The sequence below is a fragment of the Apodemus sylvaticus genome, chromosome 19 (genome assembly GCF_947179515.1).
Source record: "Apodemus sylvaticus chromosome 19, mApoSyl1.1, whole genome shotgun sequence".
Lineage (NCBI taxonomy): Eukaryota > Metazoa > Chordata > Mammalia > Rodentia > Muridae > Apodemus > Apodemus sylvaticus.
In genome coordinates, this window is record NC_067490.1 from 5,898,340 (window position 1) to 5,918,477 (window position 20,138).

At 49.7% G+C, this 20,138-nt stretch overlaps 1 protein-coding gene across 8 annotated transcripts in view; it reads left to right on the forward strand.

The window, feature by feature from the left end:
* Nucleotides 1-3,315: 3,315 nt before the first annotated feature.
* Brpf3 (bromodomain and PHD finger containing 3) overlaps nucleotides 3,316-20,138 on the forward strand; it is a 38,435-nt gene continuing 21,612 nt past the window's right edge. For 5 of the 8 annotated variants that reach the window (XM_052163019.1, XM_052163023.1, XM_052163024.1 and 2 more), the window contains exons 1-5: nucleotides 4,747-4,810; nucleotides 9,656-11,132; nucleotides 14,330-14,486; nucleotides 17,460-17,591; nucleotides 19,952-20,080. In XM_052163019.1, coding sequence (XP_052018979.1) covers nucleotides 9,682-11,132; nucleotides 14,330-14,486; nucleotides 17,460-17,591; nucleotides 19,952-20,080 — 1,869 coding nt within the window. In that variant the 5' untranslated portion in view covers nucleotides 4,747-4,810; nucleotides 9,656-9,681. Of the gene's footprint in view, nucleotides 3,434-3,492; nucleotides 3,658-4,746; nucleotides 4,811-5,243; nucleotides 5,356-9,655; nucleotides 11,133-14,329; nucleotides 14,487-17,459; nucleotides 17,592-19,951; nucleotides 20,081-20,138 lie in introns of those variants that run through there. The other 3 variants (XM_052163020.1, XM_052163021.1, XM_052163022.1) reach the window with 3 other exon arrangements.

Below are 20,138 nucleotides of genomic sequence, written 5' to 3' on the forward strand. Positions count from 1 at the left end.
TGCTGGACAAAGCCCAAGTCCTGGATGTAACCAGATCTGTGGGCACAGTAACTAGCATCTGAATACACAGTGCACAAAACCATCCCCCAACAGATCTCTGAGAGTTTGAGGCCTTCCTGTTCTACTTGTAACTGTACACTATCTCAAGATACAAAATAACAGCAATGACCAGGAGCCAACACACAAACCAAACCCAAAGTGGAAAACCAGTTCAAGTTGGTTTAAGAAGGACAAAGAGTGGGGCTGGAGAGATGGCTCAGCGGGTAAGAGCACCGACTGCTCTTCCAAAGGTCATGAGTTCAAATCCCAGCACCCATATAGTCGCTCACAACCATCCGTAAAGAGATCTGACACCCTCTTCTGGTGTCTGAAGACAGCTGCAGTGTACTTACATATGATAAATAAATAAATATCTTCAAATAGTAAAAAAAAAAGGCCTAGCCTTACACTTAAAGAAGGACAAAGAGCTTTGCATCCCTAAAGCGGGGAAAGAATTGTTCTTTTCTCTAATCTCTTAGCATCTGCCCAGAGTAGTCAGGACAATTTCTGAGAATTTCTGTTCCTCTGACTGAGTTGCTGTCACCCACCTTTCATCCCACGTTGGTCCACACCAGATCAGTTTATGTTCACACAGTTTTCTAGATCTTATTTTTATTCATATGTGTGTGTAGCTGTGCCTGCATAATTTCTGGAGCCTGCAGAGGCCAGGAGGGAGCATCTGATCCCTAGGGGCTGGAGTTACAGTTGCGCTGCAGGACTGGAGAGCAGCAGAATGCTCGATCAGCTGAGCCATCGCTCCATCCCCAGGATCCTATTATTATTATTGTTGTTGTTGTTATTATTATTATTATTGTTATTATTATTATTGGTTTATTCAAGACAGGGTCTCTCTGTGTAGCCCTGGCTGTCCTGGAACTCGCTCTGTAGACTAGGCTGGCCTCAAACTCAGAGATCCACCTGCCTCTGCCTCCCAAGTACTGGGATTAAAGGTGTGTGCCACCACCGCCCAGATTTTCTTCTTTTTCATTAAAACTCTGATGAGCTCTATCCGTGGCTTTAATCCTAGCACACAGAAGGCAGATCCTTGAGTTCCAGGCTGGCTTCGTGTGCATAGCAAGTTCCAGGACAGCCAGGACCACACTGTGAGAGGCTGTCTCAATAAAAAACAAAAGCTCATTGTAAAGAACTTGTGACTTACACACACACACACACACACACACACACACACACACACACACGCACTGAGATGGTGGACTGACTACTCTAAAGCTGGAACAGCTATCCCAGAGCTGTGGGGCTTCACACTGGATTATACACACAGGATAACTGTCAGATATATTTTTCCACAAGAAAAATGGAAGGTCCACAAAAGAGTTGAAGGGGGGAAAGCAATCAGCTGTGTGTCTTCTGACCTCCCTCCTCCCTCTGCAATGGTCCCCCCATCACCTGATGTCTATCCTTTCCCGCCCCCTCCCTGCTCCTTAGCCTATCACCATGGGAACACTTGTTTACAGATGAACACACACACACTAGGGCTGGGCTCATAATCTTAGCAAAAACAAATACTTTTTTTTTCTAAGACTGCGATGCGATCCTTCTGATCTTCTACAATTTTTACTTCATGTTTTGAATTTATTCTTGAATTGTATTTATTTAGCGCATTTAACAGTGGCCTACCCTGTTAGTGCGAAGGCTTTAAAATTCAGGGCTTTAGGCCTTGGTACCAAGTGCCCTTACCCACTGAGCCATCTCACCACCCCCACCAAAACTTGTTTTAAGACTCAGGAGAAACTTTATTTATAAAGGAGAGTGTTTTACTATTTAAAAGTAAAAGAGAGGGGGCTGGAGAAATGGCTCAGTGGTTCAGGACACTGGCTGAACTTCCAAAGAACCCAAGTTCAATTCCTAGCACCCACATGGTAACTTAAAATTGTCTGTAACTCCAGGTTCAGGGGATCTGGCGCCCTCACAGACACAGATGAAGGCAAAGCACCAATTACTGCACATTAAATAAATAAATATTAAAAAAAAAAAAACAAAACTAAAAGAGGCATGAGAAAAAAAAAAGCCCCTTCCCTCACACACTTGGCCTTACCCCGCACCCCAAAGCAGCTCATAATCCCTGTGACGGCCTCATTGTCTTTAGCTTACCCTGGCAGGCAGTAATGAATGGTTCAGTGCAACAGCCTGGCTTAATAAAATGAGCTTGATAAGAAAAATGGGCCCTGACTCATTGTAAGATTGTTTCTAGCCAGGCAGTGGGGGGGCACACCTGTAATTCCAGCACTCTGGGAGGCAGAGGCAGTCAGAGTTCGAGGCCAACCTGGTCTACAGAGTGAGTTCCAGGACAGCCAGGGCTACACAGAGAAACTCTGTCTCGAAGGAAGAAAAAAAAAAAAAAGAAGAGAAATAATGAAACAAATATTTAGAGTCAAAGGCTCAGAGCCCTTGTTTTGTTAAACTTAATTTAGCATTGCTTAATGGACGGGCCAGGGACTGATGACTTCAAACTATTTAAAATAGCTGAAGATTAAGGCGAATTAAATGCAGTGCCTCTGGGATGTCTGATCCAAATTTGTTTTTAATGACATAATTGTCGCATGTTACATCTGAGATTACACCCTATCGAAGTGGCTACGTGTGGGGTTATGCTACAGAAAACTAATTTCCCGTGTCCAAAAGGAAAATAAGGTGGGCCTAATGTTTTAAGGGCGAGGGTGAAGAGGTGGAGGAACATGAGTGGAGCACAGTCCTGTGGAAATGACCAGGAAAGGCCGGTGACCACGTGATGAGGCGCCCTGTGCTTTCAATGGCTCTTAAATCACTGCGAGGACAAGCTGCGACATCTTTTCAGGTATTATTTGCCCATTTAGAGTGCAAAGGTCCCCCCCAGTCAAGCAAACCGGCTCATGCTAAATAAACTTTGAGAGCATCGGTCACGAAAGAAGTGGGTGATGATGCCCACAAGCAACTGTGCAGAATAAAAAATAGGGAGACACGGGTGGGTCCTAGGTAAACGTTTGTGTTTCATATTGTAAAAGAACAAGACCTGGTGAAATTCCTATTTGTCCCTCAATGTTTTCTTTTTTTAAACTAAAAGTAATTGCAATGTTTTCTTCCTCTAGGGCCTTCCCTTCCACAATTAATCTTTCCACACCTTCTCTCCCATGATTATTCCCCAAGCTTTACAACAGTTGACTAATTCACAGCATATCTGCTTCAAAGCTTTCAAAACACTGGGGCAGCGGGAGGGAGGGAGGGGGATATTGCTTGGCTCCACAAGCCACGCCCTTTCCTTCTTAAAAATTGGTTATTTTTGCAGTACATTATTACCATCTATCAAGAAAACACTCCTGTAAGGAAATCCAGTTTCCTTGCTTCACTCAACTGGTAAATTCTGAACTCTTAGGATGCTGAACACCTATACTTCAATGTAAGTAAAAACAGAAGGTTTGGATCCTAAGAGTTTATTCTCTACTCTTTCAACTGTAGCGCCCTGGTCCTGGATACCAGAGTCAATCGAAAGTCTCAGCAGCCGTTCGGGCAGAGGAAACGCTTTCAAAATATATCATTCATCTTCATCTTGGATGACAGTTTATCCATATATCCTTTATAATCATCATTAAGTATTGGTGCTTAAGATCTCTGTCACGAGAGGTAAGCTTTCAAATGTATCGGTACACGGCGCGCGTGGAGGGGCAAAGGAACCTTTTTTTCTATTTATTTTTTTCCTCTGTTATTAGAACAAAAAAGCCAGTTTGAGTACACTTCAAAGTCTGGGAGTTGCTGTTTGACAGGCAGGCAGCCTTTGAGAAAGCCGCTTAGTGCATTAAATTAACCAACTCTTGGCCAAATCAGATTCATGGAGAAAAGTATTTCCCATGTCTAGAGTGACAAACGGAATTACGAGGCACGCTTAAAGCAGACTGTCAAACTTTTATGTTTACTTTTTTTTAAACACAGATGGAAAAGTCTGGTCTGTGGCAGCGTTGTGTGCAAGGAGAGGCTCACCTGTACACACACAACCACAGGCGCGGGTCTTTCCTGGGCTGTCCGCGCTGGGGGAGGGGATGGCTGGACTTCGCTAGACCTTTGTCCTGGGGGCCTGGGGAGGGACGACTTTCTGGCCACCTGCGCTCCGGGAAGCCACACACCCTCGGGGGTCGCCCCGGGGCGAGCTTGGGGGCGGGGGAGGAGAGTACGGGCGTTTCCACCTGGGGGGCGGCGGGTGGCCCTACGCTCTCTCTGCCTGAGGTAGGGTAAGTCACGGCTCTGCGGATTCAGAGTGGGGACCCCACTAGATCAGCTCTGGGGCAGGCCCGGGGTGGCCCCGCCGCGTCCGCACTGCCACCGTGAGGCCGAGCTGGGGACGGTGCCCCGTGGAGGTGGCGCCGCGGCTTTGCGCTCCGGCTCCCCGCCGCCGCCGCGCCGGTCTCGGGCGGGGGCATCCGCTCCGGTCTCCCCGCGCTTTCGCGCTCCCGCTTCGCGTGCGGCGGCTCGAGCCGGGGAGGGAGCGAGGGAAGGGGTGGAGGTGGCGGGGGGAGGCCGAGGGGCGGATCCTGCCTGGGGGCTGATCCCTCCCTCCCCTCGGCCGGGCTCCGTGGCGGCAGCGGTGGCGGCGGCGGTGGCTCCATTCCCCCTCCTCCCCCGGGAGCGGCGGCCGGGCCGGGGGAGACGGAGCGGAGGGCCGGAGCGGGAGGAGGCCGCGCTCGCTCAGCCGGTCCGCGCACGGAGCTGCTGCTCGCTGGCCCGGCCCGCCCGCCCGCGCAAAGGGGGCCCCCCGAAGCGAGGGGCCCGGCCGGCGGCAGAGGTAAAATGGGGGCGGCGGCGGGGCCAGAGCGAGCGGGGGCGGCGGGGGGCGAGCGCTGCGCGCGAGGGGGCACCCAGGGCGCACAGGGGTGTCCCGATGGGGCGCGGGGGCGACGCGCGAGCCCTCCCCTGGAGCGAGGGCGGCGACGAGGCCAGGGAAAGCGCGCGAGAGGGAGCTGCAAAGCGAGGACCCCCTCCCGCACCCGCCATCTTGTTCCTCCCCGGTCCTGGCAGCCGAGCGGCTAAGCCCCGCCCTCCCCGTGCTCTCCTATTGGCCAGGCTTCACCAGAGTTCCGCCCTTAGGGGCCGCCCTTGGTGCGCGGGTTCCCCCTTGACGGGCAGGTCGGGCGGCCAATAAGTGCTCGCATTTCTGCGTCCCTCCCCCCCCCCCTCGTTCGCTGGCGCTCGCTTTCTCTGTGAGGGTCGGACGCCGCGACTGTCTGTGGTGCGCTTACCCTCCGTGGCTTTTCTTTTTGGAGATACTTCTCTTTTTCTCCTTCGACGGGTGTCGTGAAGATTCCACTGGAAGAGGTGTCCCTTTAAAGGGTCAGGGACCTTGTCTAGAGTCTTCCCTGGTCTCATGAGTCTCTTGTGTGGCGTGCAGGGCGGGTTCCGTCCAATTGTTGAAACTCCTCATTCGGGGGCCAGGGTGAGGCGGGCGAGTTGGGGCTCACGGGCCGCCGAGACCGTCTCTGGACGGGAGGTGTTGGGGGTACCCGGCAGTGTGTGATGGGAAGAGTTGTGTACGTGAGGGAGCTCCCGCCAAAAAAAAAAAAAAAAAAAATACCAACCCTGGTCTAGTCAGCTCCATGTAGGCGAAACTCTTCGCTTCCCCGGCAGCCCCCCAGCCCGATCCGGCGGGTTTGCTTCCCGTGACCGCGGGAGCCCCGAGTGGGGATGGAGACGATGCCCGAGGCTACGGAATGGGGGGCTCCTGTAGACTCTTCCGAATGGATACTGAAGTGTGTGTTTCCTCTCCAGAGGCTGCTTGCCTTTGGGGACTTGGGGGAAGCCAGCCTGTTGGCTGGGGCCACTTCTGAGACCTGGAGGTTTGGACGATCTACTGCCCCCGGGGCGGGGCGTCGGGAGTTTGAGCAGAAGTGCGGGAAAGGTCCTGTGTCCTTTAGCTCCAAAGGGTGGTGTGTGCCTGCCTCACGGGGCTCCTGGGCAAGGTTAGCCTAAGTCACACTTGGGGACTAAAAGAGTCCTTTACACTGTGAGTGTCCATGATGACATATTGATAGTCCTTAAGAAGTAGATACTTTTGCCCTTTTATTAATTTTTAACTTTTTAAAATTTGTATGTGCATGGGTATGTTGCCTGATATATGCCTGGTTCCCCTGAGAATCCAGAAAAGGGCTTCCCATACCCTGGAGCTGGAGTTACAGACAGTTGTGATCCACAGTTGGGGCTGGGTATCAAACCCAGGTCCTCTTAACTGCTGAGTTATTTTTCCACTATATGTATATATGAAAAAAAATATATATTGCATTGGTGTTTGCCTTTATGTATGTCTTGTAGGATGCTAGGTCCCCCCAAACTGGATGTATAAATACTTGTTAGCTGTCATAAGAGAGCTAGGAATTGAACCTGGGTTCTGGAAGAACAGCCAGCGCTCTCAACTGGCATCTCTCCAGGGCCTATGAACATTTTTTAAGGGAGAGTCTTGCTATGTGTGATGGCAGTCTGAAAAACTGTAGATCTGGTTGGCCTCAAGTTCCACAGATAGCCCCGTTTCTACCTCCTAAGGACTGCGCTAGAAAGTTTGCCAGTACACTCAGCACTGTTTATTGATGCAGTGTGGAGGCAGAGAAAGTCAAAGCTCTGTCCAGGTTACATAGGACCAGGACTAGAACCTAGGTTGGTGTAGAACATCTTTGTAGCGATCAGTGTGACTCTTGGTGTTTGTAGCCTCTCAGCTTGGCTAAAAGATCTGGATTCACATCAGCTTTGGTTGAGTCACACATTTTCTGAGCTTCTGTTTTCTCATGGCTGAAATGGAGATGATGTCTGCACAGTCTCCTGAGGTAGTTGTGAGAAATACTAAGAAGAAAAGGCCATTGTAGTTTGTTAAAGTATGCTGAATGTAGTCGTCCTATCTTAAGTCTTCCTGGTGAGGATGGCCTTGGTAACTGCCTGTAGAGAATGCTGGGGGACGCACACGGGTAGATTAGATACAAGTATCCTGGGACAGAGATTCTGAGGTAATTGTACATGGAGAATTCAAGGACAATCAACTTGTCCTTGAGTCCAATGAAGATCACCAACTGGCTACTTATAATTTAAAAGATTTCTTAGGGGCATCCCCAGAGCTCGCAAGGTTTGCGGTTGGAAATGTCCTAAGCAGTTATCTTAAGTACTACCTTCTGCCTGAAGTACCCTGTGTATTATATTATTTATAGTCTGAAGCATTTCAGATGTCTTTCTCTGGACAGGGCCAAGAGATAGGGTTTCTAGCCTTGAGATGTTTTGGGAAACGCTTTAGACCGTGATTTTATTTTATTTATTTATTTAGATACAGGTTCTCACTATGTAGCCCTGCCTGGAACTCACTCACTGAAGTAAGCACACCTACCTGTCTCCGCCTCCCAAGTGCTGGGATTAAAAACGGGCACCACTAAAGCCAACACTACACTGGTGACGTTCTGATTCTCTGATAGAACTCATTCTTTGTTTATAAACCGTGAAAGTGGATGATATTCTTAATTGTCACCAATATTGTCTTTGCCTCCCCCTTTTTAAAAAAACAAAAGAAAAACAAACAAAAAACCCATGATGTTAGCTAAATATAGTAGCCACCATGCTCAGTTCTAGGACAGCCAGGGCTATGTAGAGAGAGACTGTCTCAAAGGGTCTTAAAGAAACAAACCTCGTGCCTTTGTTTTGTTGCTGGCTTTGACCTCAGACATTCTGACCTAGCATCTTGTCTTTTGAAGCCTTGAGCATTATCTTTCCCATAATTTCATTCACTGCACGGCTCATTATAATACTAGACCTTATCATGTGTCATATTTAAAGATTTGTGTGCACTTCTGTTCCCTTAGTGGGATAAGACTCCTTGTGGACAGGGGTCATCATGGTTAACATCGGGGCTGTGGAAATGGCCCAGTGGGTAAAGGGCTTACTGTGTATGTTTGAAAAACCGAGTTTCATCCCCAGCGCCCACCTAAAAATCAAGTGCAAAGTGCTTCTGTAACTCCTCAAGTTGTGGGTATAGAGGATCGGCCTCAGAGTCACAAGAAACCTAGCTGTCCTTGTCTTTGTCAAAGGCCTGGCCATGTATCCTTAAACATATTTATATCAGTTTTTATCTGTTTCTCCCTTGAAAGAAAGAGAAAGGTAAAAGGAGAGAGACACCATGGTTTAGGAATCAAGAAAGCACGGCCGTGAGGGCTGGCAATTAGAGTTAAGAATAGCCCAGATAGACATAGTATGTAATAACTCAGAGTTATTGATAAGTAGATTTTAACAACATAGAATATATAGATATCTGTCCGGCTCTAGTGCTGATTAAGGCTTATTTTAAATAATTGAAGTTGTGTGTCTTTTATCTAAAAGCTAAATGATCAAAGGCAGTGTAGAAACCCCAAACTGAACTTAAATAAGTTCTACAATAGTTGGGGGACAAAGACGCGTAGCTCTCAGGTGCTCCTTGACTAGCCAATGTAACTGGAGCCCCAAACTTCAGATACAGGGAGAGATTTCATCTCAAAATTAATGAAGTGGTTCACTATTGAAGAAGACACCTGACTTCAGTTTCTGGCTTCCACGCATGCTCGAGCAGGCAGGTATACATGCAGACACACATATATACACAGCACACACCCAGAAGTATGCACTTTAATCACCTAGCACGAGTGCCCACTTACTTATCTTTTCAGATTCCTCCCAGCGAGTGAGATAGGCCACTCCTTCCCCCATGAAGTTCACGTTCAGCTAAAAGTAGAGAATAATAAATCTAGTAAATAGGGAGATTATGTAGCTTAGAAGATGGTGCTAACCAAGAAAATAAATAAAAGTAGGACGAACAACCCCTTGCTGGATGAGGTAAAGGATTTGCAATTTCTTTTTTCCAAGACAAGGTTTCTCTGTGTAGGCCTGGCTGCTCTGAACTCCATTCAGTAGACCGGGCTAGCCTCAAACTTAGAGATCTCTGCCTCTTGAGAGCTAGGATTTTTTTTTTTTTTTTTTTTTTTGGATTTGGTTTTTTTTCGAGACAGGGTTTCTCTGTATAGCCCTGGCTGTCCTGGAACTCACTCTGTAGACCAGGCTGGCCTCAAACTCAGAAATCCGCCCGCCTCTGCCTCCCAGAGTGCTGGGATTACAGGTGTGCGCCACCACTGCCTGGCTTGAGAGCTAGGATTTAAAGGTGTACACCACCACTGCCAGGCTGGGGTTTGCAGTTTTAAAGTAATCAGAAAAAAAAAAAGTTTCACTGATAAGTCATGTTTATAAAGAGATTTAGAGAGAGATGCCTTGTGAACGCTTTAGAGCAGCTGTACTCAACCTGTTTGTCTTGACCCCTTTGGGGGAGGGTCAAGCGACTGTCTCACAGGTGTCGTCTAAGATCACTGGAAAACATGTTTACATTATGATTTGTAATGTAAATTCGTTAACAATAGCAAACTTACAATTATGAAGTAGTAAATGTATGGTTGGGGGTCACCACAACATGAGGAACTGCATTAAAGGGTTGCAGTGTTAGGAAGATTGAAACCCACTGCCGTAGATGGCTGTTATATTAGGAAACAGATTTTTTGGGTGTCCATTTCGATGGATGGAAGAGTGAGTGAATGCTTATAGCAACCGACATCCAGCTCACGCTCCTGTGGTCTTTTTTCCCTAGGCTTGGCTTCGTGATTTCCAGTTGCCATGAGGAAGCCTCGCCGAAAGTCACGGCAGAATGCCGAGGGCCGCAGATCCCCGTCCCCATACAGTCTTAAGTGCTCGCCCACTCGAGAGACCTTGACATACGCCCAAGCCCAGAGGATTGTTGAGGTCGACATCGATGGCCGCCTACACCGGATCAGCATTTATGACCCTCTCAAGATCATCACTGAGGACGAGCTGACTGCTCAGGATATCACCGAGTGCAACAGCAACAAGGAAAACAGTGAGCAGCCCCAGTTCCCTGCCAAGTCCAAGAAACCCTCCTCGAAGGGCAAGAAGAAGGAGTCCTGCTCCAAGCATGCCTCGGGTACCTCCTTGCACCTCCCTCAGCCCAGCTTCCGCGTGGTGGATACGGTTAGCCAGCCAGAAGCACCCCCACTGCCTGCTGCTTACTACCGCTACATCGAGAAGCCTCCTGAAGACCTGGATGCAGAGGTGGAGTACGACATGGACGAGGAGGACATGGCCTGGCTAGACATGGTCAACGAGAAGCGCCGAGCCGATGGGCACAGCCTGGTGTCAGCAGACACCTTCGAGCTGCTGGTGGACCGGCTTGAGAAGGAATCCTACCTGGAGAGCCGCAGCAGCGGGGCCCAGCAGTCACTCATCGACGAAGACGCCTTCTGCTGCGTGTGCCTGGACGACGAGTGTCACAACAGCAACGTCATCCTGTTCTGTGACATTTGCAACCTAGCTGTGCACCAGGAGTGCTACGGTGTGCCCTACATCCCAGAGGGCCAGTGGCTCTGCCGCTGCTGCCTGCAGTCTCCATCTCGGCCCGTGGACTGCGTCCTATGCCCCAACAAAGGTGGGGCCTTCAAACAGACCAGTGATGGCCACTGGGCCCATGTGGTCTGCGCCATCTGGATCCCCGAAGTGTGCTTCGCTAACACCGTGTTCCTGGAGCCCATCGAGGGCATCGACAACATCCCGCCCGCCCGCTGGAAGCTAACCTGCTATATCTGCAAGCAGAAAGGGCTGGGCGCAGCCATTCAGTGCCACAAAGTGAACTGCTACACCGCCTTCCACGTGACGTGCGCGCAGCGGGCCGGGCTCTTCATGAAGATTGAGCCCATGAGAGAAACCAGCCTCAACGGCACCATCTTCACTGTGCGCAAGACTGCCTACTGCGAGGCCCACTCTCCAAGCATGGCCGCTGCCAGGAGAAAGGGCGACTCCCCAAGGAGCCTCAGTGACGGCGGCGGCGGGGATGAGGACTGCACGAAAGAGGCTGGAGGGGAGGAGGACCAGGAAGAAGCGGAAGAGGAGGGCCAGGAAGGCCAAGGTGGGGTGGGCAGCCCCCTCAAGGGGGTGTCCAAGAAGAGTAAGATGGGTTTGAAGCAAAGGATCAAGAAGGAGTCAGAGGAAGCTGGCCAGGAGACACCCTCCATCACTGTCCCCATGGTCACTGTCCCACAGATACCCCCTTACAGGTGAGCCTCGTGAGAAGGTCTCTTGCAGGACTCTTGGTTTGTTCTTCACAGTAGCCCAGGTCTTCCCCAGCTGACGGATAGCTGGTCTCTGTGCTCCCAAGTAGAGCCTGGGCCTGTCTTGTGGTTTTGTCCAGCCCTCTGAGTAATGTGTTACCTTTTGGTTCAGAGTGACATAAATTACTTAAGTGCTTGATAGCACTGGTGACACAGTGGAACTAAAGTGGTAGTTTTCACAGTGGCACTCAATGGCATTGTGAAGAGGATAATTGAAGGGGCTTAAAAGGGAGAGTATAGGGGGTTAGGGGAGTGTGGCTAGGTAGCGTGGGGGAAGGTGTCCAGGCGGGCCCTTGCCTGGGCACCTCTGCCCCTGAGGGACCACACACACACAGGCATAGTATAGAATAGAGTTTATTCAGAGTAGGGGATGGGAGTTAGTGGTAGAGAGAGGCAGAGAGAAAGGGAGAGAGAGAGAGAGAGAGAATAGAGAGAGTGGAGGCCGGCCATGACCACGTAGAGGGGGAAGAGCCCAAGAGGCAGAGAGGTGAGAGAATGTGGGAGAGCGGAGAGCAAAAAGAGCGAGGAGGGGCAAGTAGTCCCTTTTATAGTGGGCCAGATCTCTGTGGCGGGGCATACCTGGCTATTGCCAGGTAGGTGTGGGGTGGAGCTTAGACAAAACCCCAACAATAATTCTCTGCTGTTTACTATCCCATGGTTGCTAGACGGTTATCATCTCTGGTTCTTATATGTTTGGGCTGTGTCCTCATACTGCCTCATCTCTGTGACAGCCCTGGGGGCTCACACAGGCTCCCCAAAACTCGATTCCAAGTGGGGAGCCTGTGGGTGGGGCAGTCTTCCTCCTGAGAAGCTTTACACTTTTGGGAAAGTGGACTTTATAACCAAGCCTCCCGGCCCCTCCTTCCCTCCGAGTCCTCGGAGAGAGCACTGCTCCTGCATCAGAGTGTCAGCTCAGCAGCTGGGGGTGCTGCTGGGTTAGGAGCTCAGCAGGGACTACTGTCCAGCAGAGCCCACCTCGGGGCTGATAGTGTTTATGGGGGTAGCTGCGGGGGGTGGTGCACACCTTTAACCCCCCAGTGCTTGGGAGGCAGAGTCCAGCCTGGTATACATAATGCGCTCCAGGACAGTGAGGGCCGCACAGTGAGCCATGTCTAGAAAAGGAAAAGGAAAGGAGCCTTGGAGGAGGAGGGGATCTTGGAAACTCTCTAATGTAGTCCTTGCACCTTCTCCCACATTCCCAGATGAAGAAACCACAGCCACGGGAGGTAAAGTTGTTCTCCTTTGTTCATTCAATGAGGTATTTATTGAGCACTTACTACATGCACTTCCTGTTCTAAGGTGGAGAGGGGCAGATTCCCGGCTGTAAGTGCTAGACTGTCTTGATTGGAAGGCTATGGATAAAGGGTCATCTGGCAGGTTGTAGGAAATTGGCATTCTGAGGGGCACAGGCAGCCAGAGTTGCTACACAGGGAAGGCACCAGAACAAGATCAGGACAGGGAGGCCCTTATTTTGAGAACTTCCGCAACTCTGCGTCTTCAAGACAGAGCTGGTCTTGGTTACCTCTTTCTCAAGGTGACTGGGTCAGTGCTTAGTCCCCATTCTCAGGGTTGTTGTGCCTTTTGGTTGTCTGGAGCTGTTTGAGCTGCCTTTCCCAGAAGCCAGATCTGCTGGCTAAGAAAAAAACACACCATTTAGTACCTGTGTGACCTTTGGTAGCTGCCTGATTGCTATAAGCCTGGGTTTGTGAGCAAACTCACCAGATAGAGTTGAGAGAAATCTGAGTCAACTCCTTAGCACAGTACCTGGCAGGTAGTAAGTGCTCAATAAATGGTGGCTACGCTGCTGCTGCTGCTATGTTATTTTATCCCCGCCCCACCCGCACAAAACGTGTTGACCCCCTATGGCCAGGAGGCAGAGGGAGGGGCTGGCCTGCAAGTGGGCAGGTGTGCTTGGCATGGGTGCTGGTGGGGAGAGGCCTAGGTAAGCTTGGCTTTGGGGCAAGAACATCTGATTGGAGACTGAAGGTGCGGAGAGGCAATGCCCGCCCTACTTGCTCCATTTTGAAGTTTCATCCTGATTAGCTACAGTTAGCTCTCCTCCCTTGGAGTGGGGCAAGGAGATAAAGCAGAGGCCAGCGGAGGGGCGCTGGGCCTTGCTTACCTTGGGCGTGGACCGTGGCAGTGAAGAGGTCCTGGAGTCGGATCCCACGTGGGGCCACCATCTTCTTAGCTGTGTCAGGAGTGTTGGTGACCCAACCTGGGTTCCTCAGATGCCTGTCATCACTTTGTGAGGAGGGGACAGTGCTGCCTTCCTTGAAGGTGTTCTTTAGATCCTTTCCTTTTCAGCCCCCATAGCTGTTACTAGTTATAACCCACATCTTAAGACCTCACTTTGCTGGCTACTTTTTTAGATCTTCTGTCCTTTGTGTTTATGTTTAGATTTTTGTTGTTTTCTCCTTCTTTGCTTTGATTCAAAATTTAGGAACTTTTGGGATGCTAAGAGTTTTTAAGTGAAAAAAATCAGGGGTCAGCTTGCTATGGTGTTATATGCCTGTGATCTCAGTTACCTGGGAGGTTGAGGCAGGAGGATCTTAAATACTAGGCCAGCCTGGGTAGTATAGTGAGACCCCATCTCACATGGACATCTACTCACAAAACCCTCAGAGGTCAGATTACTCTGAGAGGTTACATTTGGGTATAGAAAGCGGTAACCTGGTATATTTTCTTGGATCTTGGCTACAGGCTACCCCGGGGCTCTGGTGAGACCCTTGGCCAGAAAAGGCAGGGTCTGGCAATACAGCACACAGCTTACTCAAAAGTTTGTTTTCTCTGTGCTGTTGTCATGTCAAGAGGAGGCTGTGGGTTCAGGAACACAGGTCTTTTTCTTAGTACCTGACTGAAAGCATCTTAACGTAGATAGTAGGGCTATGAGGGGAGGGTTCCTTCGGAGGATCAGTTCCGCAAGGCAAGATGGAGAAGCAGGTAAAACATTCCCTGTTGAGTCTGAGCTGCTTAACTCCAGTCTCTTCTCAGCCCTCCCAAGGCCAGGCATTTGGTCACTTGGTTCTGTTTTCCTCTGTGAGGTTCAGAAAGGAACTGCAATCGATTGGAGTGGATGTGCGGCTGTGGTAGCCCGAGCTCCCCACTGACCTGTCTCTCACTCCCCTGTGCCTCTACCCAAGGTTGAACAAGATCTGTAGTGGTCTCTCCTTTCAGAGGAAGAACCAATTCATGCAGCGACTTCACAACTACTGGCTACTGAAGCGGCAGGCTCGGAACGGCGTCCCCCTCATCAGGCGCCTGCACTCCCACTTACAGTCCCAGAGAAACGCTGAGCAGGTAGGTAGTGATCTGTCCAGGACAGTTTACCAGCACCACAGAGAACGCCAGACCTGCCAGGGACCCCTTCTGAAGGGAAATGTTTTGCACAGCTTATAACTTCAGAGAACACTAAATTTCGTCTATGTGCCTTCAAGGAATGAAAACAAAGCCAATTCCTCTTGAATTAATTTGGCCAAACTTCAGTTCTTTACTTCCCTCCCTCTGTCTTCCATCTGTCTGGTCTATCTGTAGTCTGTCTGTTGCCTGGTCTGTGTGTGTATGTGTGTGTGTGTGTGTGCTTTGTCTGTTGTGCCTATGAGTTATGCCTGTGTCTGATGTCTGCCCTGCCTATTCCTAACAGGGGTTGACTCTATATTAATTGGACTTCACAGAAACCGTGGGATGGGGACCGAATGAGAGATTCTGGTTGTTTGGTTGTTTGTGAGTTCTAGTATTTGGCCTGCATGAATATTTGTGTACCATGTAGATGTCTGTTGCTCACAGAGACCAAAAGAGGGTGTTGACTGACCTGGGACTGAAATTATAAATAAATGGTTGTTAACTACCATCTAGGTGTTGGGAACTGAACCCTGTTCCTCTGCAAGATCAGCCAGTGCTCTTAAGTGCTCTGCCATCTCTTCAGCCCAAAAGAAGGATTCTTTACAGAAAAATTTGAGTTTTATAGGAAGTCATTGTACCCTGACCTAGAAACACTCAATACTGCAAATAGACCTTAACAAGCTATATCTACATGTTGTTTTTAAAATGTATGGATATTTAAAGTCACTTCTAACCTGTCGACTGATTTTAGCAAATGATTATCACAGCACATACACACACCACACACACACACACACACACACACACACACACACACAGGAGAGAACATAACAAGATGAAAGCTATGTTTAGGTTGTAAAAGTTTATTGCATGGGAAATCCAAGTCCAATAAAGAAACTTTGTTCTCTTAAGCAGGCTGAGTATGTAGTAGGACAGCAGATGAGTACGTAGCCTTAAATGATCTCAAAGCATATTATTCACTGGGCTATAGAGTTTGCCAAAAGTTTAATCTCTTTGAGGCCAAGAGATACTTACAAAAAATAAGTAATGTTATAAGGCTTGACTCAAGGATTAAACTCCAGGACAGAGTGCTCGAGCAGCCTGCCCAGTGTCACAGTTATATAGACAAAGCCCTCCAGATGTCACAGAAGAGGTGAACAGGTGAGAGCAGAGTGGCCCAATTGCATGAAACAAAAAAAGATGCCTTTTACCCTTACAGATTTCGTAGTAAATAAGCAGTTGGTGGTCCAGCCTGCAGTCTGCAGCCTGTCCCACTGGGGCAGCCAACATGAGCTTAGTGGTTTCTGCTCCTAGTTACTCCCTTCCCATCGCCCACAGCATCAGCACTTTTACAACCTAAACCCTTCCTTACCTGCCCCGTCTCATCTGCCTTCCGGTCCTCCCACGCCACTACACAGAAGCGCAAAGTTCACGTGGCCGTGCCTTGAGCATCCGGTTTACACACTGTCTGAGCCTCTGAGTCACAGGCCAGTCTGCCTGGCCTTCCTGAAGTCTCTGCAGCCTTAGCAAGTTCTTGTTCAGACTGTCACCTTGACCGTTGTCCCACACTGACATCACAGGTCTCTGTGCCCATGGGTTTCTGTGCACCTTTGCAGCCTTTTTGGATTCCTTCTCGTGTGTGCATGTGCATGCATGTGCACAGCGTACGTGCATCTTGTGCGTGTGCTGACATGCCGATCACAGGCGTCCTCCAGGCTCTGTTACTGAACTTTGAACTCAGTAGTTGGCTAGACTGGCCGACCGGCAGGCTGTAGGTTTACCCATGTCCCCCTGCATATGTAGCTCTTAGGAGACTGCTTGCTGATCGACTCATGCTTTCCCAAAAAACATCTCCCTATCCAGACTGCCTCTCTGTTTTGTAGCCTCTCAGCAATTAAAAATAAAAAGGTTTAGCTAGGAGTGGGGGTGGTGCATACCTTTAATTCTAGCACTGAGGCAGAGACAGGAAGGTGTTTGTGAGTTCTAGGCCACCCTGGTTCACAGAGCAAGTTTCAGAACAGCTAGAGCTGTTTTACAGAGAAACTCGGTCTCAAAAACAGACAAAAAAACCACAAAAGGTTTATTTTATTTTTAAATTATGTGTGTGTGTGTGTATGTATGGGAGTGTCTGTGCCCGAGAGCCGGTTCCGCAGGTGCAGTGGGTTCTCTTCGTGTTCTCCACTCCGTCTGAGGCTCAGGCTTTGGCTTCTGTACGCCATTACGTTCCTGTGCTGCAGATGCTAAGCCTCCGCCTCCCTCAGGGGCAACTGTGGCCTCTTCTCGGACAGGACTCACTGATTTCTCCAGCCCTGCATCTGCTGATTTTTAGTTTAACCAAACTATTTTTTTAAAAAGATTTCTTTATTTTATTTATATGAGTATACTGTAGTAGCTCTCTTCAGACACATCAGAAGAGGGCATAGGATCCCATTAGGATGGTTGTAAGCCACCATGTGGCCGCTGGGAATTGAACTCAGGTCCTCTGCTAGCGTAGTCAGTGCTCTTAACCACTGAGCCATCTCTCCAGCCCTGACCACACTATTTTAAACCACCATCTACTAGTAAGAACTTCACTGTTTTCTAGCCCAGGCAAAGCTACTGGGTGAGATTCCTTCAACCCCTTAGTCTTACTGGGTTTCTTCAGAAATGCTTTCCAGCTCTGAGGGCCATAGCTGGCCAGCGGTGTCCCTGGGGTGGGGGAAGCAGTCAGAAGCTACTCTTCAGTTTGGTCTTGTACTGCACTGAAGAAGCACCCTAGGCCCAGGAAGCCTGGGGCAAAGGCCCTGAGGTATGGTGCTGGGGGAAGGGCCTTTGGCAACCTCAGGGCTGGCGGGAGGCAGGCGCCCCCCAATTGCTGAAGCTGTCGGAGGCTGAAGCGGGGCTGTGGGAGGAAGAAGCCCACAGCTCCCTTGTTGTTGTCTTACTCTCCAGAGAGAGCAGGATGAGAAGACAAGCGCTGTGAAGGAAGAGCTGAAATACTGGCAGAAACTCCGCCATGACCTGGAGCGAGCGCGGCTGCTGATCGAGCTCATCCGCAAGCGGGAGAAGCTGAAGCGGGAGCAGGTGAGCAGAGGCTCCTACTAGGTCTCCTCCTTCTCTTTGTGGCACCTCTCTGGCCAGCAATCCTTGTCCCACCTGTGCTGAGCACCGTGCGCTCCGCGCTCTGCTCACTTGGTATGGATGGCGTGCTGCTGGAGGAATCTGTTTCATGGTTCAACTCATTTGGGCTGGAGCCTGTGCTTGGCTCAGCAAGCCTGAACCCTTGACTTGAGTTTCTGGTCTAGACTTTTTGGGGGGATACTGACTGGTCTGAATGTTTTGAAAAGCTTCTGCAGCCATTCATGACATTGCCAGATGAAACCCTGATGTTCTCTCTAGGCTGTAAGCATCTGTGAACTCTGAGTCTGTTTAAAAATTCCCAGCCTCAGCCGGGCGATGGTGGCGCATGCCTGTAATCCCAGCACTCTGGGAGGCAGAGGCAGACTGATTTCTGAGTTCGAGGCCAGCCTGGTCTGCAGAGTGAGTTCCAGGACAGCCAGGGCTACACAGAGAAACTCTGTCTCAAAAAACCAAATCCAAAAAAACCAAAAAAAAAAAATTCCCAGCCTCAGCTCAAGAATCTTCAAAGTCACTCACCTCAGGTAATGAGAAGGCCAGTGGTATAGCCTGTGCTTAAGGAGCATGTGTGTATTGTTGCTGGACTGGGTCCAAAGTCTGGCTCTGTTTCCTTAACATTAAACAAATGGTTTAATCTCTGTTACCTCTGTGTTCTCATCTTAAGTACAGAGATAATGGCAGAGCTGACATCATATAGATGAATTCATGTTTGTTAAAACTGAGAATACTGCCTGGCACAGGGTCAGGGCTGGAGAAGGGTAGTGTCTGCGAGAGTGTCTACAGTGTCTGCCCCGCTGGAGTGTCTGCGAGAGTGCCCAACACATCATACAGAGCAAATATTATTAATTGAACGGATGACAAGCCCAAACTGTTCTCCCTAGTCCAAGAATAGCAGCTGTTACTCGAATGCTTTTGAGGCGTGGGTTAAAATTCTTTCTTCTCCTGCCATTCAGTTCAATAGCCACACACCGTCTCTGCTAGGCCCACAGCTTGAGCTCCACTCCGTGTCTGGGCAGCCGCTCTTACTGTGTTTAGCAAGAGTGGGCAGAGAGAACATCTCAAGACCTTCACAGGTCAAACTGTAATTTATATCCAGGCTTGGTCCTATAGCTTAGATTGTCTTCCTGCCTCGGGTTCATAAAACTGAGAGGAGGAGGAGCTTTTTGCTTTGTTGATGTGGCCAAGAGCAGGAGCTTGTCTGCCTTACTCATGACTGTGTGGTAGTCCCTGGCAGGTACCCTGTAAGATAGAATTGGACAGCGTACCACTGTAGCTATGCTGAGCCTGGACTCCCCAGCACCCTGGGCCCACACATGCTCTCAGCAAGAGCTCTCGGTGCTTATGAGATACACGTGTGCTCACATTCGGTTTTGTCAGTGTGCTTGGACTAAGTTCTGGGCTCAAACACCTCTCAGTTTGTTTTCCAACCAGGTAAATCTGGTAACTCAGTCATGTCGCCAAACTCCATGTACCAGATTCTAAAGTGGGGGCATTGATCTCTGCTTTAGTTGCTGAATTGCTGACTGAGATAATACCAGGAGAAGAGCAGTGCTGCTTAATAATGGTGAGGAGTTCTGTGGAAGCTGCCTGGAGCCAGTCTCTTGGTCTATGACTCCACTGCTGTCTGTACTCACCTTGATACTCAGTGTTAGGAGATGCTTAAGACCGGCCCCAGACATGCCCCTAGACACACATCTACACCTAACTAAAAATGAATCTTTAAACGGTGCTGAGGCTGTTACTCGAGACCTAGCATGGATTATATTAGCGTTAGTCACTTCGGTCGGTAACTGCTGTTGCTCCTGTAAGTTCTGCTCTGGTTCTTAATGCATAGAAAACACTTGTAAAGCTTCACTTGTAAACACTTCACTGCCACCAGGATAGGTCATCACACGCTGGGCCATTTGCAAAGGAAAGCTGGTTTGGCTCCAGGGTCTGGAGGCTGGAAGTAAGGGCAGGATGGCAGGCTGGAGAGAGGGAGCCATCCCACAGTATGCCGAGACGGGAAAGCAGATGAATGAGCGAACAGGCGGGCACATGTGGGAATTTGCCTTAACAGCACTCACTCCTGGGGTAGCACGCGCCCAGATGTCCTGATCAATCCTGAGGAAGCCATGTGATGCCAGCAGCCCTCAGCCCTCACACACTGGGAGTTAGACTCTAGCCTGTGAACCACACTGTTGGTGTGAGCCTCACAGGGTGGCCGGCTTCATCCCTCGTGGAGATTCGTTACATGATTGACAGCAGGTCTAGACAACTCAGGACCTCTGTTGAGGTCAGGGCTCTGACTACTACTTTCATTGCAGGTCAAAGTACAGCAGGCTGCCATGGAGCTGGAGCTGATGCCGTTCACCGTTCTGCTGAGGACGACTCTGGACCTGCTGCAGGAGAAGGACCCCGCACACATCTTTGCTGAACCCGTCAGCCTGAGTGAGGCAAGTCGCCCCTCTAGGCAAGAAGTCTGACCCGGAAAGAGCCTCCGAGTAGAGCAAG